The sequence below is a fragment of the Urtica dioica genome, chromosome 8, assembly GCF_054948205.1.
Source record: "Urtica dioica subsp. dioica isolate 48M chromosome 8, U.dioica_male_clone48M_v1_H2, whole genome shotgun sequence".
Classification (NCBI taxonomy): Eukaryota; Viridiplantae; Streptophyta; class Magnoliopsida; order Rosales; family Urticaceae; genus Urtica; species Urtica dioica.
Genome location: NC_142763.1, coordinates 35,239,333 through 35,255,666, shown reverse-complemented (window position 1 = coordinate 35,255,666; position 16,334 = coordinate 35,239,333). Strand labels below are relative to the sequence as shown.

The window sequence follows — 16,334 nt, the reverse complement described above, 5'->3', positions numbered from 1 at the left end:
AGTTGAGTGCGACCTCCTATTTCAAAGCGATAAAATTTAGTATATCCGTAGAAGGCCTTTTGTTGAATCTTGAATGACAATGAATGATATTGATGGGCATTATTATTTTAATTATCTACCAATTTACAGGGTTTTTTTCCCCCACCGACTGATATCAATGCTGTAGCCCAAAATCATGTCATATGGTAGCTTAACAACAGCTAAAAAAATACTTTTTTGAATCACAATAATCATGACATAACAAACTTATTCATTATTCCAGCAAAAATTAAAAAAAAAAATGAGAAGTTTCTCGATCATCAACAGCCATTACGTCGACGATGGTCGGAATATCTAGAATCGGCATTCAAAAGCTGTCATTCAGATCCAAAACCGCCGTTGAAAAACGGACGATAATCGTCGGCTTGAAATCGGACAATCACAGCAGAGATGTTCTTCTCAGATTGCTCACTCTGGTGGTGAAGCCAAACGACAATGTGCTCGCAATTCACGTCCAGAGCTCAGAGAACGATTTCGATCCCAACACTTTTCACATCCATGAAGATCTCTGCAAGTCCAAACAGGTACAAAATCAGGGGAAAAAAAAAAAAAAAAACCCAAAACGCTGATTTAGGGTTTGGCTAATTTTTGCGTTTTTTAACGTTTTTTTTGTAGGTTGATTTTCAAATCAAGATATGCGGTGGAGATTCATACATTCAAGTACTAACCAATCAAGTTCGTCTCTCTTACGCGACGATACTCGCGCTCGGATCAAGACTCTCCGGGTAAGTGACTAGGTTTCTTTCTTATGCAACAAGTTTCCTAAATCTTCCGTTCTCTCTCGAATAGTTTTGTCGTCGTTTATGCATTTTTGGTGTCGTTTCTGTGTCTCACAGACCGAATGTCTCGGCTCTGAACTCTTGCCTGAAAGGACTACCTCCGACCTGTACTCTCATGGTGATCAACAATGTCGGAAGAGTTCTTCTCCGGCGACCAGGAACTTCTCAACAAGGCTCGAGAAGGAGTGCTCTCAGTCTCAGGTCGTCCCTCTCATCCCCGACCCCGAATCGCCTCTCGGTCATCTCTTCCGATCGCCGTAGAAGGTTTCGAAAATCGCTCACGGCTCCGACTCCGTCGAGAACGAGATCGTTCTCATCGACGGACGATCGGGACGATTCGTCCGCGGCGGCGCAGAGACTCTTCCGGAGGCTATCGATCCTCGAATCGTCCCGTGACGGGTTTCGCATAAAGCATTTCTCGGCTGGGGAGCTTCGAGGAGCGACGAGCGGTTTCAGCCCGATCATGGTGATCGGAGAGGACTCGAGGAGCGTGGCGTACAGGGCGTTCTTCCAGGACGGTCGGATCGGGGCGGTCAGGGTCTTGAAATCAACGGCTGTGATCGGCGGCGAGGGAGATCAGGAGGTTCTGCGGGAGATCGATCTGATATCGAGGGTGAGGCACGAGAACGTGGCGGAGATCATCGGCTACTGCGACTGCGGAGAAACTCAGGCCGTCGTGTACGATCTTTCCCGGGGAAGCCTGAGGCAGAATCTGAGGGAGCTGAGCTGGCGGCAGAGAATGGGCGTGGCTCTTGGGGTTGCCAGGGCTTTGAACTATCTTCACCATTCTTCTCAACCTCCCATTATTCACAGACATCTCAACTCCTCCAACATCCTCTTGTCTGATGAATTTCAGCCACAAGTAAGTTCTTTTTTTTTTCCATGGGAAATTGAATCTGATTGTTTAGTGTTTGGTAATAAAACATATTATTTGGTCCCCAGTTTGTTTTTAAAGGATTCTCAGTTTAATTGTTTTAATCAGCAACTGATTGTTTGATAGTCCTTGAAGTATGAATAGACTGAAATGAAGGGTTATAATATATAGATTATGAGAATATTGATCATATTGTTTAGTTTATTTCTTTGTAGCATTGTAATGTGAATCGAGTTTATCAACTGATTTAATCAACTTGTAACTGATGTGAAGGGTCATGGGAGTTTATGAGAAAATTGGAGACATAGTTTAGTTTATTTCTCAGTAGAATTGTACTTTGAATCGAGTTTATCAATATTATTATTATTTATTGTGTTTCGATTATATCACGAGCTATAATCTTCATTTCTAAGCATACGAGTTGGCCGTGAAATAATATTTTTTGCTTAGTTGTCAGATTTCGGATCAGCGATTGCACTTAGTCAATCTCACCAATCATCAACAACATTCACGAACTCATCCTCTTTCGGAAACTTAGCCCCGGAGTACATGATGTACGGGAGAATAGACGAAAAGATAGACGTGTACTCTTATGGGGTAGTGCTTCTAGAACTTATTACCGGGAAAGAGGCAGGTCAAAGTCAAACGGACAAGCCAACTCATGAAAGCTTAATCCTTTGGGTAAAATGAAATGCATTTTTTCTTTTCTTAGCCTTTTGAGTTCACGAATAGAGACTCAAATAGTGTTTGCCGTCGTCAACTAATTGTAGGCGAGGTCGATGCTCAGCTACGGCTTTTGTGAGCGATTAGTTGATCCTTACCTCCACGAAGATTACGACAGAGAAGAAATGAAATTGATGATGGTCGCGGCTCGCCTTTCTCTTATGCACTCATCTTCCCGTAGGCCTACCATGAAAACGGTAAACTTTCCACTTTAGTCCTTTCTTTTCCTTATTGTTGAAATCATTTGAAAACAATGTACTAGTCTGCTTGACAAAACTTGCTGAAAACCGTTTGGTAAAACTATAACTTACCTGCATGGTAAAATACAAAACGGCTCCCAACTCACATGAAGTGGTTGAGAGTCATTTGATTAAACCGTTTGGTATTTAGTCATTGCTTTACCTTTTATCATTGCAATGACTTTTGAAGTGGTTGTTACCGGAAGGTAAAAAGAGACTGCTCTGCACATTGTTGCTAAATACGAGTCCGATTGTTTCAAAACAATTGATTTGACTACAGATTTCTGACAAAACTTGCTAAAATCCGTTTTACCAAACAATAACTTAGCTGCATGGTAAAGTCTAAAATGGCTCTCAACTCGCAATCTCATTTTTCACCAATTGTGAGGCCTTTTTTATATATATATATATTCTTGACTTGTTCGGTTTGTGTAGATATTGAGGTTGTTTGAGGAGCCCGAGTATTGGTTTCGAATGCAAAGAGAGAAAGACGAGTTCTTGAATGGTGCTGGCTCGAAGTGCGAAATAGACCTTTGGAGACGCACTGACTCGGTTAGCCATACTATGAAAGATATGTAGACAAGTAGCGTTCAATCTCGGTAACTTGTCACACATCAAGGTCGGAAAAAAATGCGCTAACTTATCATCGCTTACACTCAACAATCAGATTGGATGACGATATCATCCCTTGTGTTTGAGAGGTTGATGGATAATTCAGTTCACTTTTGTAAAAATCCCTGCAGTGCAAAATTATTTGTTGTAATTTCTGTGAAAGTGTTTTATGCAACTTCATTGATTAATATATTACACAAGTACAAAGTGCCATAGTAAAGGAAAATAATAGTTTGGGATCAATTCGACTAGGCCGAAAAGCTATTTCTGTTCATACATAAGATGTCGCAAGAATGTATTTACTTTCCATAAAATTGTGTTCACATGCTCAAAATATAAAAGAGGAGCTACTAAGCAAGTAGACAAGACTATAAATTGTTATTGATGTTACAAAGAATGAGAGGCGAGCGAAGCGACAACGGTACTGCTTTGCTGCGTTATTAGCGGTCCTCTCTAATGCACCAAAGAATTTAGATATTAATTGAGATTATTTTATGAATGTATTGACTGACATCTTTTTTGTCTCAGAGAAAGCTTAGAGAGTTCTTCCGATAGCCCTGCCACAGAGAAGGGCATTCTGGGGAGGTAAATATTCATCTCTGGTAGAATCGCTAGTTGTGTTAACTCGGAGATACGTTTGTTGCCCGAGATATTGCCTTGCCCAAAACTCACTCCTTATATTCCATATCCCCACATTGTCTAGTGCAACATACACAGCAGTCCAAGACTCAGGGTACACCTGTTTTAAAAAATAAAAATAAATAAATAGATAGCCCGAATTGTTAAAATAAATAAAAGTGTAGAAGGGGAATAAAAATAACGAACTTGTGTCGTGCATCGCGGAATGGCATCAACAAGATTGTACTGCTTTCTACTCTCCGGCTTCCATTTTCCTTTGTCCATTCTACAATATCAACGGAAACAATAATACACGAAATTAGAAAAAAAGAAGGTCAATATTTTGGCTTGTATATTTTTTTTTTTCAATTTGTTTATTTTTATCATGGTATTTGTACATTTATTTGTTGAATGTTGTGATAACCTCCAAAATTAATGTTAACACCAAAGAAAATAAAGACTTACCCTACAACTCGAAAGTTGTATCCATTAAGATGGTAGCTCTGGATAATGCTTTCTTTATTCTGAAACACGATCTCGACAAAGGCTCGGTAATCGGCAGAGACCACAGAAGTGTCGAGGTACATTTTCTTGTTTGAAGGGCGATCAGGCATAGAGTTGGCGCGAAACACACCCGGGATTTTGAGTCTGTCGGCAATCTTGAGGGGCGTATCGGCCGGGACAAAGGACACGCTGTTGAGGCCATATCTCTGCATTTTGTTCACTTGGCTCGCCGAGCTCTCCAAGACGATGGTCCTTGTGACCGTTATATTTCCATAACGGTATGACCCTTGTGGATTCGGCCTTGGTCCGCTTGCCGCTAAATCATTCCTACACACACATGGAAAATGAAGTGAGGAATTTATATAAGACTACGTGCCAAGTATGATTCTACCCTCACTAAAAGATTGTTCAACTTTCATAGTATCCTATTTATAAAAGAAAGTAAGAAAACAAAAAATCTAATCACTATAGCTTTTGCTTTTGTTGAAACTACGAGTATTTGACTAGATTTCAAAATATCAATTTTTTTTTTCTCCTTATCATTGTTAGGTATTAAACATAAAATTTATATTTTATCTTACCATTTCTTCTTCAATAAAATACCTATCTATAAATTATCATGTGTATATATACTCCGAATTTTAGTCAAATGCTGCCTATGTGCTTGGGATTTCAAGATATTATGTTTATTACTTGAGTTTAACGTTTATTACTTTATTATGTCTTGAACTTTTTTGAATGACTAAAATATATCCCTTCATTTAATTTTTTGTGTGAATTTTCAGCAAGTAATTTTTTTTTTCTTTCGAAATCACGTTAGTTCTATTTCAAACAATGTGAATCAAGCGTTAAAACGAAAATAAGATAATTGAACTAAAGAAAGGAAATTCATGAACAAGGGTAGTTTTTCCATTTTGATTATTTGTATAGCAAAATTGTTAAAGTGTTAGAGATATATAGTATCAAAATTTGTACGTACCTAATGGAACGAGCCTGATTAAGAGACCAATCAATCTGAGAAGGCACACTTGGAATTGGTCCAGACGCTTGACGGGCTGAGTTTGCGTAGTGAAGAATGGCCGTTGTTGTGTTGGCCCAATCTGTAAACCGGGTTGAGACTGCGATGAAATAGTCTTGTGGGATTTGATTCGCTGTGACCAGTACAGAGTAAGATTGGCCCACGTGGACATCCAGTGACGAATAGGAACTTTGGATGCAGTGGGTCCCTTCAACTTCAACCAAGGTCATGTTGTGACCCTGAATTCGGAAGTTGAGTGAATTTTGAAGCCCAACATTTGATATCCTCAACCTATAAGTTTTGCCTGCAATATTGACAATAATAATTACGAAAACTAATATATGAATAAATAAAATTGTACACTAAAAAATTATAAAAAGAAAATACATTTTTTTTTTAAAAAGGAGTCTAAAAAATTATTATTTTTTATTTATTTATTTGAAATGATCAAATACATGAAGGGTATGAGTTTTACAAAAAATTGCGAAATGGAGTAAATTAGTACCTTGTTCGACGGTGAAAAACGCACGATTTGGTCCACCCTGACCATTGATCAGAATTCCATCCGGGGAAGAAAGTCTTCGACCGCGATCTAGTCTGCTCGTCAATTTCTACATAATACATTAAAACAAGTATTTATTCAATACAAAATATGGATAAAATAAAGTTATTTCTTTATAAATTAAGCTCCTAAAATTCAGTTATACAAGATTCTCAAATTAGCTAGAACAGTTAAGCCGACCACATAATAAAATACACATTTAATAGGTTGATAAGCAAAAGACCTTAGACTATTATTTCAATTTCTCCATGAAAAAATGCCTAATCACTTACAAATCACAAATAATATTTTAGACAATTTTCACTAATAATTTTTTTTCACTAGTCATTTATAGTAGTGATATAAATACATCATTTTATAGTCAAAGACATTCACTCCTCTTAATTAGTTGATTTAAATTACCTGATGGCTAGTCCTGTACCAATCTCCGATAAGGACGGTGTAATCACCAGCGGGGTCGGGGAATGGGACAGGAATTTTGGGCCTACTCAGGATTCTGATGCCTCCAAACCCACCAGCGGCTTTGTGGAACGCAAGGGACGGGAAATAGTAAAAGCTTCCAATTTGATCTTTCATTTGAAGTTTGTATGTGTAGTTTTTTCCAGGTGGGATTGGGCAGTTTGTTCCATAAACTCCATCTTGGTACGAGTTTTTCCTGTTTTGTATACCGCTCCTGTTTTTTCAGGAAGTAGTAAAATAATAGTTATTAGGGGTTTGAGAATAAAAGAATTATCCAGATTTATAAGATTAAAGGTTTTTTTTTAGTTTAACCAAATTTACAATCTGAATAATTAGTGATCTATGAATTAGTTTTTATGAGCAAATTGGTAATCAAAGTATTGATTTTGTAACATTTTATTCATTTTAACTCAACTTCTAACTTTTATAATAAAATAAAATCTTATTCTAACCCTAAAACCATATATTTACTAATACTGATTTATGAAGTATGATTTTATTTTAATTAATAGTATTTCACAATATGAACAAAGTTAGTTTGTAATTATTATTTCTACTTAAGTTGTTTACGGATTATACTTCAACAATTTATTTATAAGATTTTTATAAAAGGATTAATATGTTATATAACCAATAATCACAGCTTATTAACTAGCTCAAAAACTTAAGTTAAAGACTAAAAGTTCACTCGTATAATAGTTCCTTAACTATTTGCGCTTAAATCTTTACTAAATTAGATAATGCAAATTAAATTGCTCAAGACATTCGGAATATTACCAAGCACTGTAAACGAGATTTAATTTTCTTATTTATGATTAAACTATTGATAAAAAAAATTTAATTAGATAATGCAAATTAAATTGCTCAAGACATTCGGAATATTACCAAGCACTGTAAACGAGATTTAATTTTCTTATTTATGATTAAACTATTGATAAAAAAAAATTTAATTAATCCCACATATGTTACTTATAAATATATTCCATCATGATCAGATTTATTAGTCGCGTACAAGTGTAAACAAGGACAATTAGAAAACAATAAAATGGCAGCCTGTTTTAGGCCATATAATAATTATTCAATGTTGACTAAAGCTATTTTAGCGCGAAACTTAAAATATATTGCTCCAGTTGTATACGTGTTCGTGTATATAAGATTATAAATAAAATTATTAAAAAGGTCAATGCTATCTTCTTGCACCAAAAAGAAATGTTAATGCTATGTATGTTACTGCAACTTTGATTAAATTGACCAACTTTCTTTGCTTGCGACTGAGATCAGAGATATTAATATGAAAGCAAATAAAAAGAGAAAGCCATTAAATTATTAAAATTATAACTAATTAAGTGACATGAAACTTGTCAATTGAATTTTAATTAACTCTAATTAATGATTAAAAATTAGTCGATTTATATAATTACATGACACGTGATAAGAAGAGTGAAAAATATTAGTCAATTTGGCGACGTTATAATTTGATTAATAATAAGAGTGGTTAATTTTTAATTATTAAAGCTAAAATGTAATTTCATGGTTTAAGAAGATTTGCTCCAGTTGTATACATATTCATGTATAAAATATTACATATAAAATAAATAGTCAATGCTATCTTCTTGCACCAAAAAAAAATGTCAATGCTATGTATGTTGCTGCAACTTTGATTAAATTGACTAACTTTATATGCTTGCCACTGAGATTAGAGATATTAATATGAAAGCAAAAAAAAAAAAAAGAGAAAGCCATTTAAATATCTAAAATTTTAACTAATTAAGTCACGTGAAATTCATCAATTGAGTTTTAATAAATATTTGATTAATAATTAAATATTAGTCAATTTAATACATGACATGGGATAATAAGAGTGAAAATTGGTCAATTTGATGACGTAACAATTTGGTTAATAATAAGAGTGGTTAAATTTTAATTATTAACTAAAATTGGCTAAAATGTAATTTCATCGTTTAATAAGACTATATAGTTGCAATACCATTAAATTTTAGTTAGACATCTTTGATATAAGATATTAGATACATAGTAGATTGCGTTATATGAGAAAGAGAAAATTGTCACCATGATATGAGAAAAGGCTCAGGCAAGCTGTTGTAAACGTTAATAATGATGTTGTCATTTGTCACGGAGTATATCTCAGGCCCCGGAAATTGACCGTTTATAAGAATTCCCTGCAAAACAAAACACCATTTTAGCATCAGGAATCAGAAAATCAATTAGATTTTCTAACTAATTAATTTGGAGCTAATAATCAAGAAATTCAGGAGAACCTGTTGGCGAACGCCGAGTGGCCATATATCGCCGTAAGTGACATTCCACGTAAAATATCTGTACGGATCTTCAGAACTAACGAGGCTAATACTAAGAACAAATACTATTAGTATTATCGAAGCGAAACGCCACATTTTTACTAATATATAAATGAGAGAGATCTTCTGTTTAGATTTAAGAGATATATACGCTTTCTAGTTTTGGAGTAAGAACGAGGGGAAAACTACGTATACTAGCAAAGCCCTTACATAATATATAACATTTTCTTGAGTGATTGAGTGTGACTTATATAAAGTGTAGAGCATGAGAAGGATCGTGGAAAGTCAACCGACTAAATAACACGATGGAATGATATACACAATATTAATTTAATAAAATAAATTAATAAAAAAATGTTCTGATCTGGGAAGGATCTGGTTATGGTGATATGTGACGACTTCTTTAGCCGCGGTGACGGTCCATTGCACCGACTTGAAAGAATTACAAATGAAAGAAAAATGCTCTTTATTATTTTATTTTTGCCCCATGAAATGAATACGTATCGTTAACACGCCCCAAAGGGTAATATTATTATTCTTATTATTAATTTATTTTTTTTTATTATACTTTATTTCACTTCAGCCACAAGAAAGCCCTAGTTGTAGAATTGGAAACCGCGTGAATGCTAATTTGCAAATCACATCGCCTTGCTGTATAATTCTTACATTGGCCGAGATTTCGGACTCAACACATGGTTTTTAATACGTTATTTTTTCATGGTGTCAATGTACTCATTAATTATATCTGTAAGTTGACATTCATCTTATAATTGATGTACGTAAAAAATGAGATAATAAACCGGAGACAACTGAGACAGATCATGTAACATGTAAAGAAATCGATCAGGGAATTAAATTAATAGTTAATAATTTTTTAAGGCATGAATAATTACTAGTGTTTAAATTTAACCGAATATCATGTTATTCTAATTAATAATTAATAATTAGAAGAACATCATATCCGGTTAAATTTAAACAAGAATAAATGGAGATCAGAAACCGAATCCTTAATAATTTCACGGTATAGTACAGTAGTGCTGACTCCTCCCATATATTTGTCCATTTAATTCTCTCGTTATCTATAGTAGAAATCCCGCCATAAATATTAGTAAGAAACGTACGTTCCACAAAATAAAAGTAAAATATTAAGCACCAAAATTAGCACAACAAAGACTTATTACAACAACATTACATGAGCAACGCGGACATAAATATCCGCATATATATGACAAAATAACAACCGATCGATCACATAATTTGTAGCGTTACTGAAAAGCGCCCAAAGAGTTATAAAAGAATAATCAGGACTGAAGTTTAATATGGATGAAATTAAGCTGTATAAAATGTGAAGTTGAACATAATTCGTACATGAAAACACGGCCAAAATGTCTCTAGGGTTTCTTTCTTCCCGCGGCCTTTCCACAAAGAAGGGCATTTTGGGGAATCAGGTATTCATCGCGAAGCGATTTGACCGGAGTGAAAACCCGGAGATAAGTTTGTTGTCCGAGATAGTTTCGTGCCCACAAATCGGTTCTTATATTCCACATTCCGACATTGTCTAGGGCAACATAAACCGCGGTCCAGGACCTAGGGTATACCTGTATAACACAACCAAAAATAAATGACCTTTAATACTTCAGATGTTCAAATCGATTAATAATAATATAAAAATTAAAACTTGATACTTTTTTCCTCTTCAAAATTAAATTAATAATAAGGGACAAACCTGTGTTGTGCTTCTGGAAACTGCATCCATAAGATTGTACTCTCCTCTGCTGGCAGGAGACCATCTTCCAAAGTCCATTCTGTATAATCATTTGAGCAAACTATTCGTTAAAATGTATTAAAAAAAATGTGACATTTTATGACATCAGTTTTGTTACTACATTATTTATACCTATTTTTTTTTTACTTAATTACAATTTTCATTAAATTAGCATGTAAATTTATTTCTTAAAAAGCAACCATATCAAATCACATAAAAAAAAACCCTATTATTCAAGTTAGAAAATGACATTTTTGCCCGTAATTTCGTCATATTTAGACCACCTAAAGTATTTAACTAGTCATCTATAAAAAAGAAACATTTCCATGGGCCAGGAAAACAACATAAAAAAATAGTATATTTACTCTTTGAAATTTAATCCTTATAAAAATGATATTAAATATTTTCAAAATTCTTACCATATTAATTAAAAATTGTATGCGCCATATTATTCATAGTAAATTTCCAGCGGCTTACCCAACGATGCGGAAATTGTAACCGTTGAGGTGGAAAGATTGCATGACATTCTCATTGTTCTCGAAAACGATCTCGATGAAGGTTCTGTAATCTGCTCCGATGACTGAATTGTCGAGATAGAGGGGTCTTCCCGTGGGACTGGGGGGCATACTTCCGACCCTGAAAACTCCGGGGATGTTGTAGTAATCGGCGAGCTTGAGGGGAGTGCTGGCGGGCATGTATGACACGCTGTTGATGCCGTATCTTTGCTTTCCGTTCACTATCCCAGCCGAGCTCGCAAACCTTATGGTCCGCGCCAACTTGATTTGTCCGTACTTGTACGACCCTTGAGGGTTCGGTCTTGGTCCACTAGCCGTTAGGTTACTCCTGTTAGTTCATTCACAATAATAAGAATAAGTACACTTCTTGTAAAAAAAAACAAAAAACAAAAAAAAACAAATGAGCACAAAGTATTAAGGGAGAGCTAGGTATATGGACATTTTAGATCCCCTATTTATAATTCTATCTCATGATTAAGAAAATAACTAAAATTAAGACAAAATGTAGTTAAACTATAATTTTAATAAGAAAATAACCCCTATTTATCACGCGAGACATAGATATAACTTGAGTTTATTTTCTCAATATCAAAATATAGTTAAACTATATTTTAATTTTTCTATATATCAGTATTTAATTTTTTAAGGATTTGTCTATAATTTAATTATTTTTCTATATAATTTTAATTTTTGATATAATTTTTCTATATACTAATTTATTACTAATTGAAAATTTTATCACAAGGTATTGACCAATTTAACACACTATAGCCCACAATTCATTTTCCATGACAAATGAACTGATCTTATTGTAGCATAATTTAAATTATTCAGGAAAGAAAAATAGTTGCGACGATCAATGTATTTGAGAGATAGAAATTGTTCTATAAAATTATTACATAAAATGATCAAACTAAGACATTTCATGGCATTAAAATTGAACCTGTAGGATCTAGCCTGCCGGAGAGACCAGTCGTATCCGCCAGCTGGCGCGGGGGGAAGTGGGCCCGAGACGCGGCGGTTGGAGCCTCTGTAGCGGAGCACGGCGGTGGTGGTGAGGACCTTGGTGGCGAATCGGGTTGAGACAACGATGTAGTAGTCGTTGGGGATCTGATTGGCTGTGACGAGCACAGAGTAGGACTGGCCTACGTGGACGTCCAGTGACGTGTACGTGTTCTGCACTGTGTGGGTTCCTTCGATCTCCACAAGCTGCATGCTGTGCCCTTGGATCCTGAAGTTCAGACTGTTCTCTACTCCCACGTTTGATATCCTAAACCTAAATGTTGTACCTGTGAAATATAACAATATAAGCTTATAATTAATTTATAAGGTCTTTTTTTTCACTCACTAGAGCAAAAAACGGTCACATGGGGACCTTTTTATTGTCTATCTAAACTTAAAAAAAAAAAAAAAAAAAAAAAAAATCGTAATATATTTGGAAAGTGATCATTTTTCCTGATTTCTATCAAATTTCTAATTTACTATAACGATTCTCTAAAAATCGATACCCATATAAAAAAAAGTGATTGTATAATGCTCTTGTTAATATTGATTTAACCCTTGTTGTGAGATATTTGTTATTACCTTGTTGAACCGTGAAAACTGAGCGACCGTTTAGTCCTCGTCCGTTGATTTGAATTCCGTGCGGCGCAGGAAGTCTTTTACCAGAATCTAGCATGGCCTGGAGTGTCTGTACGTAGTAAAAAAGAATATATATGAGATAGTAATTACAAGTTAATTAATGTTGTGACCTTAATTAATTGTTTAATAATAAGATATATAAATGTAATGATACCTTATGGTCGGTTTTGTACCAATCTCCGATCAAGATGGACATATCGGCAGCTGGCGGGGGGAAGGGGACGGGAATGGAAGGGCGGCTCAAGACTTTGATGGCTCCGAATCCGCCGGCGGCTTTGTGGAAAGCGAGGGACGGGAAGTAATAGAAGGACCCGATTTGGTCCTTCATTTGAAGCTTGTACGTGAAGTTCTTGCCTGGTGGGATAGGGCAGTTTGTACCAGCCACACCATCTTGGAATGAAGTCTTTCTGTTTTGAATCCCACTCCTGTTTTTTGAAATTGATCCATATTGTTTGTAAGTGGTTCAGACAAAATCAAATTTATTTCTAGTATAGTACTAGTAGTACTAAGATATGATGTATACCATATTTTATGCTTGTGGATTTTCATTTTTATTTTTTATAAACTTTATATTTTATGTTAAATAACTAGAATGAATTTATGTTAATTCTGTTATAATGAGTTGCAAACAATGTTACCCATTGAATATTCCTGAATGATTCTTATTTGTACTCATAATAGAAGAAAAAAAATTACGTTGAAGTGTAATCATCTGATTATTCACCAACATATTAGACATTCTCAAATTTTTATATGATCGACTCCTCGAGAAAAAAACAAAATTTTCATAATATTATTATCTAGGACTAGACTCCATTTTTTTTCCTATCATTTTGCACTGGCATAGATATGTCCTATTTAATTAGAGGACAGTTACCATGATAGAAGAAACGGCTCAGGCAAGTTGTTTTGAACATTTATAATAAGGTTGTCGTTGGTGACTGCGTAGATGTTAGGCCCCGGAAATTCACCATTGATAAGGATTCCCTGCCCAACAATGAAAAATATAATTAGCCAAAAAAAATTAATGAAGACTATTTAATAATTACTTATTTTCATGATGACGATTTAGAAACACACCCTTTGACGAACGCCTAGAGGATAAATGTCGCCATAGGTCACCTTCCAGTTGAAAAACCTGTACGGATTTTCAGCACCAACAATAGTAGAGCCCAAAATCAAGAGAAATATTGAGGCAAAACGCCAAGTAATATTATTACTCATCGTTTTTGGAGCCTCCTAACCAATTAAGAGGATAGTTTGTATTGAATTAGAGGAGAGGGAAACAAAGTTGGTGGATTATATTGGAACGTTTAAGATGAATATATATAGACAGCTACATTACATTTTATTTTTATTATATATGACAAACGTACATTTGTGATATTTTATTAGGAAAACATAGGTATTTTGAGGGATAAAAGTCAATGGCAACTCTTCAAAACGACATTAAGAAGACGAGTATAAATAAATTAAGTGATATTATATTAAAGAAAAATACAAATGATTATCTGGGTTTCGTTGGGTTGATTTATTAGTGCATCATGATAAGCTACAAAAGAATCATTTGTTTCCCCTTTCCAATGTATTTTGACGCGTAGATAATTCAGAAATATATATTCGTAATGTTAGTGGAGAACCGCGTATTCCTTGCTGGATGAGCGATATCTCGGAAACAAACACATGATCTCAATTAACTGAGAAAAAATATGTAAAAAAAAACATAAATAAAACCAATTCGTTGTCGTCACAAAGAGTATTTAGAGTATCTTTATTTCGATCAATCATATTAAAAGATTTATATATGAGAAAAGTTGTCTCGTGGATTCATTCATCTGATACTAACTAACACCACGACCAGAACGTGCGTACGAATCAGTAGGAATATCAATTTTTTTTGTTTGGGCAAGAACAATAAGGGAGATATTAAACCGGCCAAAATACATCAGAAAGTCAACCGTGGGAATGAAAAGAGAACAAAAAGAGAATAAATCACGGATTCCTATAAAGCCTATAACTCATATGGGATACGATCTAGTGTATATTTGCCTGTTTAGCTGTGTCATTTTGTCTAATAAATTTGCAAAATTTAGTCAAATTGATTGTATTGAGTTATAATTGGTATAAACGTGTAGCTCCTCTGTTAGTTATATTACTTAAAATGAACAGAGTTATTTGATGATTCAAAACTATTAGATTCTTATATGTCACGGATCAATATCTGAGGAAACAATTGATAACTAACTTGGTTTATTTGATTCAGTAGTAGAGATATATATATACACACATGTCCTCTCAGTCGAGCACGCCCAACTTGTTGAGTAGTCGTGTAAAATTATCAATGCCTAGCGATTTGGTAAAGATATTGGCTATATGATTGCGGTAGCGAATGTTTGAGGGAGCAATGAGTCCGGAGAGAATCTTTTTCCAAACAAAATGACAATCGATTTCTATGTGGTTAGTCCGTTCATGAAAGACTGGTTGTTGCGGCCTATTAAGTGTAATAAAAGAAGAATATTTGATTTGAACTGAATGAATTTATTGATAGCAATCTGCTGTGTATTTATAGCAGTACATTGGTAAATAAAGAAAGAAAGTAAAAGAATATACACGTATAGAATTGGTTACAACTAAATGCTAAACTTATTCCTAAAAGTGTGGTCTGTTATATATTCACACTGTTGACTAAATATTTGGCGTGATATCAGTCCGTAATTCTCGTTCAACACCCCCCGTCAAGTTGGAGCCGGAGTAGAAATGTCTAGTACGCCCAACTTGCCAAGAAGTCATTTTAAAGTGTCGGCGCCGAGCGGTTTAGTGAAGAGGTCAGCGAGTTGATCGTGGGAACGAAGATAAGAAGGAGAAATAAGACCCGAGAGAATTTTTTCTCGAATAAAATGACAGTCTATTTCAATATGTTTGGTGCGCTCATGAAAGACTGGGTTTTCAGAAATATGAATTGTTGCTTGATTGTCACAATGCACAGTAATTGGTGCAGATGGAGGAAAACCGAGTTCAGATAAGAGATAAGTGAGCCATTGAATTTCTGAAGTGAGTGTAGCAAGAGATCGATACTCGGCTTCAGCAGACGAACGAGAAACAGTTGGTTGTTTCTTAGATTTCCAAGATATTGGACTAGAACCAAGCATGGTAAAATATCCAGTGGTTGAGCGACGAGTGGTAGGACAACCAGCCCAATCAGAGTCAGAAAAACCAACAAGAGAAAGGGAACTAGAGGCAGATAGAAAAAGGCCATTACCAACGGATCCTTTTAGATAACGGAGTACTCGATGTGCAGCATCGAGGTGAGAAGAGCGAGGATTTTGTAAAAATTGACTAAGATTGTTGACAGCATATTGAATATCAGGACGAGTAACTGTTAGATATAAGAGACGTCCGATGAGTCGACGATAAGGCGATGGATCGGGCAAAAGGGTGCCGTCGTCGGGAAGAAGGCGAAGATGTTGTTCCATAGGAAAATTAGATGGACGAGAGCCGAGCATCCCAGAATCATTCAAAATGTCAAGGGTGTATTTGCGTTGACATAGAAATAATCCTTTCTTAGATCGAGACACTTCTATTCCAAGAAAATAACGTAAAGGCCCAAGATCCTTAATGGAGAAAGATTCAGCCAAAAATTGTTTTGTTTGGGATATAAATTTATCATC

General features: G+C 35.0%; 3 protein-coding genes across 3 annotated transcripts; 1 reads left to right on the top strand and 2 right to left on the bottom strand.

Moving 5' to 3' along the window:
- Nucleotides 1-240: 240 nt before the first annotated feature.
- Nucleotides 241-3,335, top strand: LOC149389503 (putative serine/threonine-protein kinase PBL21). Its single transcript, XM_089623115.1, has 6 exons — nucleotides 241-563; nucleotides 655-764; nucleotides 876-1,680; nucleotides 2,143-2,373; nucleotides 2,463-2,612; nucleotides 3,090-3,335. The coding sequence occupies exons 1-6, from the start codon at nucleotides 321-323 to the stop codon at nucleotides 3,231-3,233; spliced, it is 1,683 nt and encodes a 560-aa protein (XP_089479241.1). The 5' UTR covers nucleotides 241-320; the 3' UTR covers nucleotides 3,234-3,335.
- Nucleotides 3,336-3,396: 61 nt separating this feature from the next.
- LOC149389502 (protein SKU5 SIMILAR 14-like) lies at nucleotides 3,397-8,938 on the bottom strand. Its single transcript, XM_089623116.1, has 8 exons — nucleotides 8,707-8,938; nucleotides 8,498-8,607; nucleotides 6,371-6,641; nucleotides 5,912-6,017; nucleotides 5,368-5,710; nucleotides 4,350-4,715; nucleotides 4,092-4,170; nucleotides 3,397-4,005 (listed from the first exon to the last, which is right to left on the bottom strand). Exons 1-8 carry the CDS (start codon nucleotides 8,839-8,841, stop codon nucleotides 3,802-3,804), a joined length of 1,614 nt encoding a protein of 537 aa, XP_089479242.1. The 5' UTR covers nucleotides 8,842-8,938; the 3' UTR covers nucleotides 3,397-3,801.
- An 832-nt stretch (nucleotides 8,939-9,770) lies between these two features.
- On the bottom strand, nucleotides 9,771-13,941 carry LOC149389501 (protein SKU5 SIMILAR 14-like). The gene is made up of 8 exons (XM_089622861.1): nucleotides 13,747-13,941; nucleotides 13,544-13,653; nucleotides 12,821-13,091; nucleotides 12,610-12,715; nucleotides 11,969-12,314; nucleotides 10,988-11,353; nucleotides 10,472-10,550; nucleotides 9,771-10,343 (listed from the first exon to the last, which is right to left on the bottom strand). The coding sequence occupies exons 1-8, from the start codon at nucleotides 13,888-13,890 to the stop codon at nucleotides 10,137-10,139; spliced, it is 1,629 nt and encodes a 542-aa protein (XP_089478987.1). The 5' UTR covers nucleotides 13,891-13,941; the 3' UTR covers nucleotides 9,771-10,136.
- Between the last annotated feature and the right edge of the window lie 2,393 nt (nucleotides 13,942-16,334).